Consider the following 14494-nt stretch of genomic DNA (forward strand, 5'->3'; position numbering starts at 1 on the left):
TAGAAATCTGCTTACGAAAGCAAGCAATTTCTAGTTCAATTGATTGTCTCTTGTTCAGTAGAAAAAATATTGTTGGTTGAATAAAGCTGTTATTCCTAAATCTCTCAAATATGAAAACTAAGGGGCTGATATTCAAAACAAATCTCACCATGAAGGAGCTGCTCCTACCTAGTTAAATCATGCTGGCCAGCACAGGAGAGGATATTCAGCAGTACATAACCAGACAGTGCTGCTAAGTATCCATATTGACCACATGGTAGTCTGGGGGCAGGGTGCGAGTTGTGTGTGCACCAGAAATATTCAATACCAGTGCCCACATAGCTCACTACAGGGCCGTCGAGGGAGAGGCAGGGGGGACAAAATTCCCCAGGCCCTGGACTCCAAGGGGGGCCTGGCACCGGGGTGTCTCTCTCTCTCTCCTACTCCTGACAGGACCCGAGTGATCGTGTCCCGACAGGAGCAAGAGAGAGACAACTCCAGCGCCGTGGTCAGGCCCCACTTGGAGGCTGGGGAAGACCTGGAGGAGCACCTCCAGCGCTGCTCTTCTGCCCAGCTGAGCGGCTGCTTTTCCTCTCAGGTGCACATGCTCGGTTTTGAAACTGAGGGGCAGGCAATCTGTAGAAGAGCAGCGCTGGAGGAAGATGTCTTCTGCTGGCAGGGCCTCGGGATCCCTGCCAGCCAACAAGGTATTTAAATTGCGGCAGCGGTGACAATTGTGTGGGGGGGAGGGGGCGGCAGCAGCCCTGCCCTGGGCCCAGTTCAGTCTCTCAGCAGCCCTGGCTCATTAGTCATGTTGGACCACATAAAGGTGTGAGCAAAATCTAAATAAATAGAGATCCTAATTATGTCAAGTTAGCTATGTGGCATGGTACTGAATATCGGCCCTACCCATATAGCTTCCAGGCATGGTCAAAGACCCGAATGGGGCCCGGCCTGCAAATACAGGTCTAATTTAGCTAGCAGAGGTCAGCATCTAAAAAGAAACACTGATCGTCACTGGCTGAATATTGCCCTCTATAAAAATAGGCACTTTAGCACAAGCTAACATTTAGCAGAGACTGCTACAGCATTCCTAACAAAACCTTAGCACTTTCTGTGACCGAGACGGAGGGTGCTTTAATATCCACATTGAGGTGTCCATGGGTCTGATATGGTTACGTTAGTTGTTACTTGGTAAGACCTTGTAGTCAGGAATCCTCTGAACCAGTTAAGAATGTTACCTCCAACTCCAAAGTATCCTAGGATATGTAGTAGTATTTCATGGTTAACCATGTCGAAGGCACTGGACATGTCGAACTGCAGGAGAAATATGTTGTTGCCAGATGCAATTGCTTGCCTAAATTTATTCATTAAAGTCACTAGTACTGTTTCAGTGCTGTGGTTCGTCCGGAATCCTGATTGAGATTCATGAAGAATTGAGTGTTTGTTTAGGTAGTTAGTGAGCTGTTTCGTCACTACGCCCTCCATCAGTTTGGTTATTAGCTGGATGGATGCTACTGGACGGTAATTGTTAAATCATTTGTGCTTTTCTTTGCATCTTTCAGTAAAGGAGTAGAATGTTTCCCTTATCCTTTTTTTCTTGGCTGGAGGTGTATTAGTGTTCTAGAATATTTGCAGGGATGACTTTTCATAGGCAAGTTTGGAGCACTTTCAGTTAAGTTGGTGCTGGTATAGTATGGTATGTTTCCAAGTGTCCATTTGAAGGGTTCTGTGACATTTCATACAGTACCTTGTTGTAGATGGAATTTGTGCTGCTGTCACTGATGTAACACCAGAATTCATACAGAATCCTTTTTGTATGTTCAGTTATAAAGTGCCACTAGCACTGCAAATTTACTCTAAGATACATACTCATCTGAGTGGTTTCAGAATGTAGTGTAATGGAAATTTTATTGATGACTATTTTTTTTGGGGGGGGGGATGCTACTTCAGAATTCCTAGTTGAGTTTGTTGCTTGGCTCAACTCTTTGAATGTCCATTTAAAGTTTACTGCTACAAGTGACAAACACGGTATAAGCATATCTGGACATTTTTGTTTATTAGAAAGAGTCTTGTTTACACACTTTGATTTTTAGAAAAGCAGTAGACCCCAACTCCCTGCTCAAATTCAATAGTCATCGTCCAAGTTAATTAAGGTTATCTTTCCCAACTGGACAGTTTCTTCATTGACACAGAATCTGTTCCACAGACTTGGAATTTAAACAAGCAGACTTATTGTGGAGCACACTAGTGGAGGTTATCCTTATGCAATTATTAAATAAGTATATTTGAGAGCTTTTTATGCCCAAAAGCCTTTACTTCTGATGGACACGCCTAGAAAGACTATGGATAGATCTGTCTGCACCTTAGGCTGTTCTACTTTAGCTCCTCAGGTAGCCAAGATCATGTTTAAACTTTGGCAAATTATTTCAATACCTCCTATATTGCAAACAGGTCTATATATAGCTTACAAAGGGGGACACAATTTAAGAGAAACTCTTGTGTATTCTACCTTGTCTATGAGAGATACAGAAATTGAAAATACCATGGGCCATCATGCCTGTGCTCAATGTCAATTTTTGTGTCAATCTTATTAACAAGAGCTAGTTGATAAAAGCCTTTACTACACGTATTTCCAGTTTCGTTGTGTACTACTACTACTACTTAACATTTCTAGAGCGCTACTAGGGTTACGCAGCGCTGTACAATTTAACAAAGAGAGACAGTCCCTGCTCAAAGAGCTTACAATCTAATAGACAAGTGAACGGTCGGTCCGATAGGGGCAGTCAAATTGGGGCAGTCTGGATTCACTGAATGGTAAGGGTTAGGTGCCGAATGCAGCATTGAAGAGGTGGGCTTTAAGCAAAGACTTGAAGACGGGCAGGGAGGAGGCTTGGCGTAAGGGCTCAGGAAGGTTGTTCCAAGCATAGGGTGAGGCGAGGCAGAATGAGCGGAGCCTGGAGTTGGCGGTGGTGGAGAAGGGTACTGAGAGGAGGGATTTATCATGTGAACGGAGGTTACGGGCGGGAACGTAAGGGGAGATGAGGGTAGAAAGATAGTGAGGGGCAGCAATGTCCATTTCTGTATGCACCACCAGAACTATGAAAATATGAGTCATGAAACATAAGAGCCATTTGACTGCAAAACCTTCGTCAGCACCTTTAGTGTCACACTGCTTGGAAACCAGCCTTGGTCTCTAGGAGCTCCCTTAGTATCCAAGTATATATCACATCCAGCCCTGTGACCTTATCCACTTTTAGTTTTACAAGTTCCACTCACTTCATTCTGTGAGTAATGTGGTATCTTTCCCACTCCCTTAGGCATCCTTGTCAGTCTTCAGCAAGTTCTCTCCAAAGATTTCTTTAATGGAAACTAAACAAATTGTTTAGCCTTTACTCTGTCAGCTTCTACATATTAGTTGTCACCTTTCAATCTTTTAACTCCAATTCTGACCTCTCTCACCATCTTTTACACACCTGGAAAGAGTCTCATCACCTTACTTTACCTTTTTAGCAATCTTTTCTTCTACTCGTGCATTTGCCGTGCTGATTTCTTTCCTTGCGCATTTTAGCTTTACTAGATATTCTTTCCTGTGTTCACCCTTCTGGGATTCTTTAGAATGCTTACCTTGTCTTTATGTTTTTAAAACTCGCTTTTATTTACTTTCCTTGCATAAACATTTATAGCCGTTATTATAGCTCCTTTTAGTTTAATCCACTGTTCTTTCAGTATGAACCAGTATAGCATGTTCTCATGTTCTTAAAGAAATTGGTATACAATTATTTCTCCAGGAGACATCACTAATAGAGTGAAAGATTACTATAAATTACTGCATCAGACATGCTCTCTCAAGACACTGATTCAAATTTCTACTTTTTTTACCCAGACTTACTATGGAAAACTCTCAGAGAAAAAGAAGAAACAATTGTACATGTCTATTACTGTTGAAAAAATATCAGGACATACATGGATCCAGCCTAGCGTGAGAAGATCATGTTGATCTTGAACACTGAATAATTCTTCCACTTTCTCCATGTCACAGTAGTCTGGTCCAGCAGACTGCTTTGGCACTATTACATGGGTAATAGTAAATTCATTATATGTCTGTAAAAACAAAAGTATTGGACAATTCCATCAGGAAGGACAAGGTTTGGATTGTAAAGCCATACACAAATACTGACACCGGATCTGTCTAAAAACAGTGCTGTACTTTTCCAGGGTTGAGCTGCAAGTCTGGCCTCTGATTAATATGCCATCCAGAGCTGAGGATGCTGCGGAAACCGTGTTCGTGGCCCAAGGGGAGGAGGCAACCCACTTGTTGTGCAACAGTGACATCTAATGTTCAGATATGGCTGCATGTGTACTATGCTCCAGAGATGGCCATGCCCCCCCCCCCCCCCACCCCACTAAATGATCATCGCTATAATGACTGGCCTAGCTAAAAAGAGGGATTAAGGATAATCCCCTGTTGTGAGTGAACATAGGCGCACAACAATGCAACCACAATAGGAACAGGTTCCAACTGATCTGGAAACCCAAAAGATGGAGCAACATTTTGCCTCCCCCCCCCCCCCCAAAAAAAAAAAAAAACAAACAACACAGACAAAATAACTATAATTTCAGAAATATATGCACCAAAGGATTTTCTAGTTAAAACTGTTCTATGGTTTTTAGTTGAGCTGCATTTATTCATGATGCATACATGTTATTAAATGAAGCTGCCTAACATTTTTTTCAGAAAAGTGTGTTTTATTTTACTTATCTCTAAACAGGAGATCTTCATAGACAGCAGATGCATTTTCTGGTGACATCATCTGATGTAGCCAGGGTTCCCCTCAGAAGCATATGGTAATTCAGAGCATGAGATCTTGTACATGTATGTGAACAAAAAGTAATTGTTAGACTAGTGATGTAGGCAGGGGCGAGTGGGGGCTTGACCCCCTACTTTGGGCTCAGGCTCCCCCCCCAAAATAGCAGTTCCTCTACCTCCCCCCATGTGGATCTGGCGTCTCTCTATGCTCCCTCCCCCCGTCAGTCAGTCCTTCAGTCACAGCGTGTGACCAGCAGAGGCTGTGAAACAGACTGCCTCTGGCTGGTCCTGCTGGGGCTTTCCTCTGTCACGTCTGCCCACAGGAAATTACATCACAGGAGGTGGGATGTAACAGAGGATAGGCCTTGGCAGGACCAGCTACAAGTAGTCTATTTCACTGCCTCTGCTGGTCACATGCCAGGATTGGAGGACCACTGGGGGAGGGGGCAGGGGAGCAGACAGACACCAGACCCACACAAAAGAGGGAGCACAAGCAAGCAGCAGCAGAGATAGATACTGGATTCACACAGGGAAGGGGGCAGAGGGAGCAGAGAAAGAAGCTGGGCCAGCATTGGGAGATGGAGAAGAGAGAAAATATATGCTCCCACAAATGGATTTCTGGCTATACCCCTGGGTTAGACATGGAGATTTAAGTGTGGCTGCATTCTCCTGCTGTCTAAAGAGAACTCCTGTTACAGGTAAGCAACTTTGCTTTCTCCATAGGCAAGCAGGGCAAATGCAGGCACATCAAGGAAATTTCTATGCATATTTACAAATCGCCCATTATGTGTCTCAGCTTTCACGTTCAGGGTATGCTTTGAACATGGTCTTCCAATTGCAGTTTTTTTTGGGGGGGGGAGGGGGGTTTAACATCCTCTCAGGTACATCGTATGTCGGTGTCTTACTTTCATAAATCCCTCACTGTGCTGATGCCTCAAAAATCATATGCCCTCATTGTGGCAAGATGGAATGTGGAATTGGGTCACCATTTGAGGGAGGAGGCTTTATTTTGAACTAGTAAAAAAAGGCCCGTTTCTGACACAAATTAAATGGGCGCTAGCAAGGTTTTCCTCGGTGTGTGTATGTTTGAGTGTGTGTGAGAGTGATTGTGAGAGAGAGAGTGTGTGTGAATGTGTGTGTGTGACAGAGAGAGTGTCAGTGTGGGTGCGAGTGTGTCTGTGAGAGAGTGTGTGTGTGTGGGAATGAGAGTTGTGTGCGAGTGTGTGAATGTGACACAGTGTGACACATAGAGTGTGTGGTGGACAGTGTATGAGAGTGAGACACTGTGTGTGTGCCAGAGATACCTGCCCCCTCCCTCTGTGTGGACGCTGGACCCCTCCCCCTTCTGGTCCCCCTCTCCCCCTCATCTCAGGTCTCAGGACCCCCCTTTCCCCCTCTGGTCTCAGGACCCCTCCCCCTCCCTCTCCCATCAGGACTCTGGACCCCCTCCCTTCTGGCATCAGGAGGACAGATGACGTCCCATTACAACGTTGGTGGCGCAGTATCCACCCTCCGCCAGGCCCCCCCCCAAAGTCGCCGCCCCTCACTCCTAGACCCCCCCCAAGTTGCCACCACTACCACCCTCCACCCCCCCACCCCCCGAGGTCGCACCAGCCACTGCTTCACCCTCAACACCCCCAAACAGGTCACCGCCGCTTCCCCCCCCCCCTCTGTCCTACATCAGCTCAGCGCCGCTCCCCCCCCCCCTCCGTCCGAAACAAAAACAAAAAACAAACAAAAAAGACTTGAACCTGCAAACATGGTTTTAAGAAGGAAGCGGGGCCCCGCAGCCAGCCATTGGGGTTGTCAGCTGTGCATCCGCTCCTCTTCTCACTTTTGATGTCACTGCCCCTGGAGAAGAACCCCGGAGGAGCTCATGCGTAGCGACGTGACAGGTGAGAGGAGGAGCGGATGCACAGCTGACAGCCGAAGGCTGCCTGTGGTGCCCCGCTTCCTTTTAAAAGCATTTTTGCAGGTTTTTTTTTTTTGTATCGGATGGGGGGGGGGGGGGGGGTAGTGGCGCTGAGCTGATGTAGGGGGGGGGGTGAGCGGCGGCAACCTGTTTGGGGGGGGTGGAGGGTGGAACAGTGGTTGGTGCGACCTTGGGGGGGTGGGTGTGGGGGGGTGGAGGGTGTAGTGGTGGCAACTTGGGGGGGTGTAGTGACTTTGGGGGGCGTGGTGAAGGGCGGATACTGCATCTCCTATGCCCAATCAGAAGCGTGACACGGTCAGTGAGTGTCTGCTCCGCCCTCGACATCATCACGTTTGATGCGTGGGCGGGGCAGACACTCATGGTGGAGAAGCAATCTCAGCCACTTCACTTTTAGAACGTTGGGAAAGTGAGGCTTCATTAGAACGTTGGAGGTGCGTTTTATATAGAGAGATGATACACCTTATTCCACAGATAGTCTACAGTGCTTGGTATAGGGAATGCCTCTTTCATATTCTAAAAGGAGCTTACTTTTTTCTCTGAGACGGGCATTCCATGCTGGGTGTATCCAGTCTCCTCAGTGTAGTGCCTGTGAAGTGATACAGAATACATTATCCCATGTGCTTTGGACATGCCCAATCATTCAGGGATATTGGCATCAGGTGCTCATAGTCAAAGAATCTCTTCCTTCCAGCTTTTTATTAGGATTGGGAACATACAGAGGCTCCCTTTCAAAAGGGCACCAACATTTTCCCTATAAGGCATGTATAGTGGGTGTGAAATGTGTCTTGCAAACAGGGTGCTTGAGGGATACCGCCAATCTGTGGCACTGGCGTACTGTGGTCTGGTTATTATTAACCTGGGAGGCTCATTCTGCCTGTCTCACAGTGAAGCAAAGGAAATGCTTTTGGTTGGTTTGGGAGCCTTTTGTACAGCACCTCTCTCCTCGAACATGAAGCCTGATCCCTACTTCTGTGACACCTGAAGTGGTGTTTCTGTTTTTCCCCAGTTTTGCTTTACCTTTCTAGTTTACTCCCATGGGGACGGGGGGGGGGGGATGTATATGGGATATGGGTGAAGTTTGGGTGGATTTTGGTGGGTGGGGGCTGCTAGGAATGCTCATTTTCTTTCTGTAGGAAGGGGAGAGTCAGAAGAAATAGAGCTCTCTCTTCCCCTTTATAGTTATGTCTCAATTGAGGGAGATTCCCGGGGGGGGGGGGGGGAGGGTTGGGAGGGGGGGACCTTTTGGGAATGGGATGGGGGTAATTTTCTTGTTTATTTTGTTGAAGATATCTAACTAACCATTTGGCGTTCTCTTATTTCTTTGGGGTTAGGGTTGTCATCACTAACAGATGCTTTAAACTGGTCGAGTGAGTAGGAAGGGGGGGGGACTGTAAAAAGCATGATGACCATTTGTACGTTTTTCTTCTTGGTCTTTATGTATGTTCTGCGATTGGATTCTTTGTATACTTCTATTGGTGGACTTGTCATCAATAAAAATTGTTAAAATCTGTAAGAATCAATATCATGTTTATCCTATCAGTTTTGTAACTAAATACAAAATGAAAAATGTCTCAGTGCTACTTTTTGTTACTTGTGCACCGTTTGGGTAAGCATAAAAAGCTGGTAAATCAAGATTTTTTTTAAAACACATTCTCACAAAGTTCCTGTCTCAGAGGATATTTAACTACATCTGCACTGATTTGCGAACCTAAATGTGCCAGACTTGTTGAGGAGTCCTTGTTAAAATGGTTCTCCCAGTTGTCTGCCTGTGCTTGCATTTCCTGGGACTGGAGGGTAATCTCCTGTGGATTTAGCAAAGGGCTGCAGACTGCGAGTTCTGACAATCCTCAGTGGGCCTCATTGTTTCACATTCACACAATGAAACGATAAGTTTTGGCTGCTAGAAATCTGGAAAAATAAAAGTCCTGATAGAAATCACTGGTCCTGAGAAAGGAACTGCTCCCAGGGACTCAGCCGACAATGCTACCCTCGAGAAAACCAAAACAAGCCATGCTGGGGTAGACACAGCAAAAGTTGCCATTTTCAGCAGTAGCACTGACAAAGTGCTGCTGGGAACCAAGTCAAATTGACAGAGGTTTGTGTTGGCAGATCATCATGGTTTTGGTAAAGCAGATTGTTTAAAAATCTGCTTTGTGACAGAAGGCAGGAGAGCCGCGTCTGGTTCTGGCCAGCAGATCGAGTAGACAGACAATCACCGTATGCTCCTGAGAGAAAGGAGGGAATCCCTGCACAAATTCGCTAAAAGCAAAAACAAAGACACAAACAAAAAAAATCATGCTGGAGGAGAGCTCTGGGCACTGTGGCTACATTAGATGATGTCACCAGAAAGTGTGCCTGCATTTGCTCTCCTTGTCTATTGAGACTGCAAGCACTTAAGTGCCTTTATAAAATGGATTGGATCCCAGAACAACTGTACACAAATGCTCTCGCACAAATTTATAGCTGCTTCAAGACAGATACACATGCATGAATGTTTTCTACATGTATAAGTGTTTTATAAAAGTACATCCATACACTCTGGTGCCACCTAAACACCAAATAACAGATCTCATAAAAGTAGGAGCTATCTTTTATGCTGCCTACTTTATATATCTTTTATAAGCCCATCCAAATTTGACAGCTATTTTCTGCATGTAAAATAAAATTAATTTATAAATATTATATGCACTAAACAAAAGCCTTGTACTGGGAAAGAGGGAAAAATGATCCAAATCAATAAACTAACCAAACTGTGTAAAAAAACAAAAGGGGGGGGGGGGGGGACTCCACCTGCACAGTGTCCATGGAGAAACGTCCTTGGTGACAAATACAGAGAAAAAAAAGGGGAACTTACACCCTGAATTAAAAAAAAAATAATAAATCACCATCATAGGTCAGAAAATTACATTATTTACAAAAGATATATAGGGCTCAAAATACCTATATTACCAGTGTCCACAAATCACTTCAATGGAATAATAGCAAAACACTAAGGACTGCTTTTACTAAGCCGTCCTAGAAATTAATGTGGCAAATGAGAGGAAGCCCATAGGAACTGAATGGGTTTCCTTCCTCTCATTTGCCGCACCGGGAATCGCTAGTGCGGCTTAGTAAAAGAGGCCCTAAATTAAGACTTAATAACATGCTAAAAAATCCTTAGAGAGCACATATAGAGAAATCCAGTGATTATAAGGCTGAAGGCATTATGTGCTGAAGAGCAAAAGGCATTTTAGCCATTCCCAATAGGTGCCCCGTTTCACTGAAAGCTTCATCAGGGGAGGACACTCATGCAAAAAAGAAAGCCAGCCTGGGTTTCGCCTGTTTTCTTTGTATTTGTCACAGAGGTTTTTTTCTCCATTGACACTCAGCATGTTGAGTTTTCCTCTCCCCCCCCCCCCCCCCCAAAGTTTGGGTGGTTTGTTGATTTATAAATATTATACCTATACTGGACTTGCCACATTTCTGAATCTTTACTAAAAGCAGAGAAGCAAGCAGAGGAGATGAGAATTTTACTCTACAAACTGACCTATAACATTCACAAGCTGTTTCATATTGTAAGTTACCTTCCACCCAAAAACAGCCGAGTACCACTGAAGATTGAAAGTTAATCACTCAGGAGGCACAAAATCTGAGAGTATCGTATGCTAAACTTCAAAATTTAAGAGTCCACTGACGTTATTTATTGTAGCTCATGTTTCTGGTTTTCCAGTATTAAATAATTATGATGACAAAAGGATTTTGCAGAAAGTATAGGATCCATAACATATATCAATTGTACGCTGATAGCTGTACAAGAGAACTTGCTGACTATGACTTACTAAAAAATTAGCACTGTGTAGTGATCTGACAGGACAAACTGAGGACCATAATTTCATACCTATCTTAACAAGCCTGCCAAAGCTGTTTGATGAAAGCTTATTTAGAATGCATATCCAGATTTGTTTTAGCATTGTTAGAAATAAAGGTTTAGCCCCTACCAGCTTTCCGCAGAGAATGCCACAGGTCTCTATTTCGCGTGCTGTGTTTGCATCTGCCAGTAGCAGAAACTTGTGAGACAGATCCCTTGGCAACACTACGCTTCGGAGCCCCTCAATCATCTGATCTATTTTTTAAAATAAAAAAAGGATCGAGCACATGAAGTCAATGGCAGTTTGTTTCCAGCAGATAGAAGGAAAAAAAATAGTTGCAGAGAAAGAAGGGGATGAGGATGTTAGGATAGGCTGAGGTAGTAAGAGGGAAGGGGGAGTAATTTACAAACTCTGTGTGCATATAAGGACTTTTACAGAATTACCTCAAGTGGTACATAAGTCACAAGACACATGGTGATAAGGTGGCACGTACTTCCACGCAACCTGATGTACGCATATTCTGGGAGGAGTCACAATTTACATGCATACAAGCATACTTTACATGCTAATATTTACACCTGGTCCTGAGTAGGCATAAACACCCATGGCTGCAGGTTTACATGTGGTATTTACATAGACACATTAGGGCCTATGTGTCTTACTAAAATGGGTGCTATAAGGGCAATTTTATCTCCTAACTTGTGCATTATACCTGTTATATATAGGGGACATATGCGCATAACTGTCACTAACTACCTCCCCATACTGTTCCATCTGCTTCACGGCATGCAAACCTTTCCTATTTTATTTTATACCCTGGAATTCTCTATATGGCGCCTTAATTTCAGCATGGAAATCGATGCATATTCTATAACAATGCGCGTAACTTAATTGGTAAACTAGCTAATCAGCCTGTTAATTAGATGCTAACAAGCATTTATCAGCACTAATTGGCATTAAGATTTATACATATAACTCGCTAAGCATATTCTGTAATGTGGTGCACTTAAATTCTAAGTTGCATAGTAGAAAATGGGGCCTGGCCATGGGTGGGGTGAGGGCGCTTCTAAAATCTATGCGCACTGTTATAGAATACATCTGCTCTACGCCTAATTTAGGCATCGGGATTTACGACGAGTCAAACATGGTATAAATGGTCGTGACTAAATTTGGTCGCGTGGAAAGGTGCAAGGTGTGTTCTATATACCATGCAGAAATTTAAGCATACTCTATAAAATGATAGTGAAGGAGTATGTTAATTTTTCTTTTTTTTTATTGTATTTCCTGATTTTCTGACATTTATTTTTATATGAATGTGTATTTTGAAACTCATAAATAAAAAAATTAAAAAAAAAAAATATATAGGTCTTATTTTATAGAATACGCCTAGGTGTATTTTTTTCTGTGCGGAATTTTCAGGCACCATATATAGAATCTAGCCCATATTGTATAAAATACATACCTAGGCCCCCTCCATAAAAATGCTTCTAAAGCATATACCATGGATAAATTTTATAAATTCCTATATCTGTGCACAAAACATTGGTTTTACCCATGTAAACATCTAATAAATTTGCCCCTAAATGGAAAACCTCACACTTGCAACAAAAGTAATTTAGGTTTAAATAGAAAAGCATACTTGTTTAAATAGACATCTCAACATGCTCCTGTTAGATTAATTTGGGGGGAAATGATATATTAAATTGGGGTTAGCTGCAAGCTGATCACTTTTGTTTTAGTCTGTAAACTAAACCTGGCAGCCAACAACATGACTAACATGGGTTTAAACTCACCAAAACCCTCCCCTCCAGTTTGCATTCAGCATACAGGAAAGGGAGTACTAGAAATATGCAGAATATTTTTTTTCTTTTGGGTTTTTTTTCCTTAATTTCTTAACTTTTTTATATCATTTCATACAATTATCTTTAAAAAATTAAGATGTTAAAAACAATGCACACTAATCAACAGTGCATGCACTAAATCAATAATCAATTTAATTTGCACTAAACATTTTTAAGGTTATGTTGACGAACCGAATGCATGCTAGTGATATCCCTAGCACTTATTTCAGTCTTCAACATTCCTGAGAATCTTATTAAAATAGGATAGGTCAGGTTCAGTGCATCTCCTTTGGTATTAGCAGTGCAGTTGTGTATTACTAAACATGCAAATAAACCAACATATCAACAAACAAGTAGTAGACTATATCTGATTGGACTAACTACATTTGCAACCAGCTTTTTGGAGAATTACTTCATTTTTAGGTCATTCTGCTCTGACCTGATGAAAATGATACAGCTCTCAGAAGGATAACACTAGTCACAAACGTATCAGGTTAGTCCAATTAAAAATGATTAGCCACAACTTCTTTGCTGACCCTTTTACATATCTATCAATTCAGAAATCTAAAGGTCCCTCTCCCTCAAGTTATAAAATACTGCTACTGGTCATACATTTCTGAACTTTGTGTAACAATCTATGCACAGATTTAAAAACAACTTTGTTCACCTAATCTGTCGTAACCAGGTGGTTTTACATTGGTTTCACTTTGTTTCAGAAAGCCACGCAGTACAGCCGAGTACCATTGGCTGAGTCCATGGCTTGTACCACAAACTTACCAAGAAAATACTCCACTTCGATGGAGTAAACTAATCATATGCATATTTGAAGGATGCAGAACTTGTGTGCTATCAGGGAAAGCCTGCTGGATGCATGTGCACAAGGATCTACAGCAAGGGCAGCTAGCACTATATACATTTCTGAGCAAAATAAGATGGTCAGCATACATCTGTGCATGTCCTCAATGTTATTCTACAGACTTTAGACTTATTTATTTGTTACATTTGTATCCCACATTTTCCCACATATTTGCAGGCTCAATGTGGCTTACATAATACCGTGAAGGCATTCGCCAAATCCGGTACGGGATAGGTACAAAATGGAAGGGAAGATAAGATTCAATCAAGTTGGGTTGAGGTAAAAGAGGTCATTAATGTCCAATACGATCTTTAATAGTGAGGTGTTGCAGGGTTGAGTCATTTAAGTTGGGTCATTTGGATATGCCCTTCCGAATAGGTGAGTCTTTAATGACTTTCTGAATTTTAGGTAATCAATTGTTTTCGCCTCTTGTGGCAATGTGTTCCACAGGTGCGTGCCTATGTATGAGAAGTTGGACGCATGGGTTGTCTTGTATTTTAGTCCTTTGCAATTTGGGCAATGGAGATTCAGGTAAGACCGTGATGAACTGGTACTATTTCTAATTGGGAGATTGATTAGGTCAATCATGTAATCTGGGACTACTCCATAGATAATCTTATGGACTAAGGTGCAGATTTTGAAAGAAATGCGTTCTTTGATAGGAAGCCAGTGCAATTGTTCACAGAGTGGTGTGGCACTTTGGAATCGTGGCTTACCAAATATCAATCTGGTAATCATACTTCCAGAACTTTATACTTAAAAATTTGGCTCAACAATGCGCGTTAACATACCCTGAATTTTTACCTAAACCAGCCAACACTAAAAATCTCCATTAACAGTGAACCTTTGCCATGGTTTAATAAATAGGTTGAAGAGTGCCTTGGCAAATAGTTCTTCCTCTTCTCACACATCCTTGGCCGTACATAGAAGGATGCACAATGAGCGTCAAAGATTTCTTGTGCATAAAATTTATGCGCAGAACATTCCAGTCCATGCATAGATATCATTTTTTTCTGCTCAGACCTGTCACCTCCTATTCAGGCACTTGTTATGCTCACATCAAAAATTAAAAACAGGGACTAAAACCTCTCGACTAACTCTTCAATGCCTCTTCAGATGTGGAGGTAAATTTCTCGCAGTGTGTTTGTTTAAAAATCTTCTGTGTACTTCTCTGCACTATGGCAGAAAAACTAATTGCTTCATTAGCATTCATCTTAATATGCTGTG

The 14494-nt window shown here is 42.7% G+C and overlaps 1 protein-coding gene across 4 annotated transcripts in view; it reads right to left on the minus strand.

Annotated features, from left to right (window-relative positions):
- Window positions 1-14494, minus strand: part of STAMBPL1 (STAM binding protein like 1) — a 117000-nt gene that overhangs the window by 23379 nt on the left and 79127 nt on the right. For all 4 annotated transcript variants that reach the window (XM_030203064.1, XM_030203066.1, XM_030203065.1 and 1 more), the window contains 2 exons: window positions 10700-10824; window positions 3946-4083 (listed from right to left, as the gene is read on the minus strand). In XM_030203064.1, coding sequence (XP_030058924.1) covers window positions 3946-4083; window positions 10700-10824 — 263 coding nt within the window. The remainder of the gene's footprint in view (window positions 1-3945; window positions 4084-10699; window positions 10825-14494) is intronic.

Source organism: Microcaecilia unicolor, chromosome 5, assembly GCF_901765095.1.
Source record: "Microcaecilia unicolor chromosome 5, aMicUni1.1, whole genome shotgun sequence".
In the NCBI taxonomy this organism is placed as follows: domain Eukaryota; kingdom Metazoa; phylum Chordata; class Amphibia; order Gymnophiona; family Siphonopidae; genus Microcaecilia; species Microcaecilia unicolor.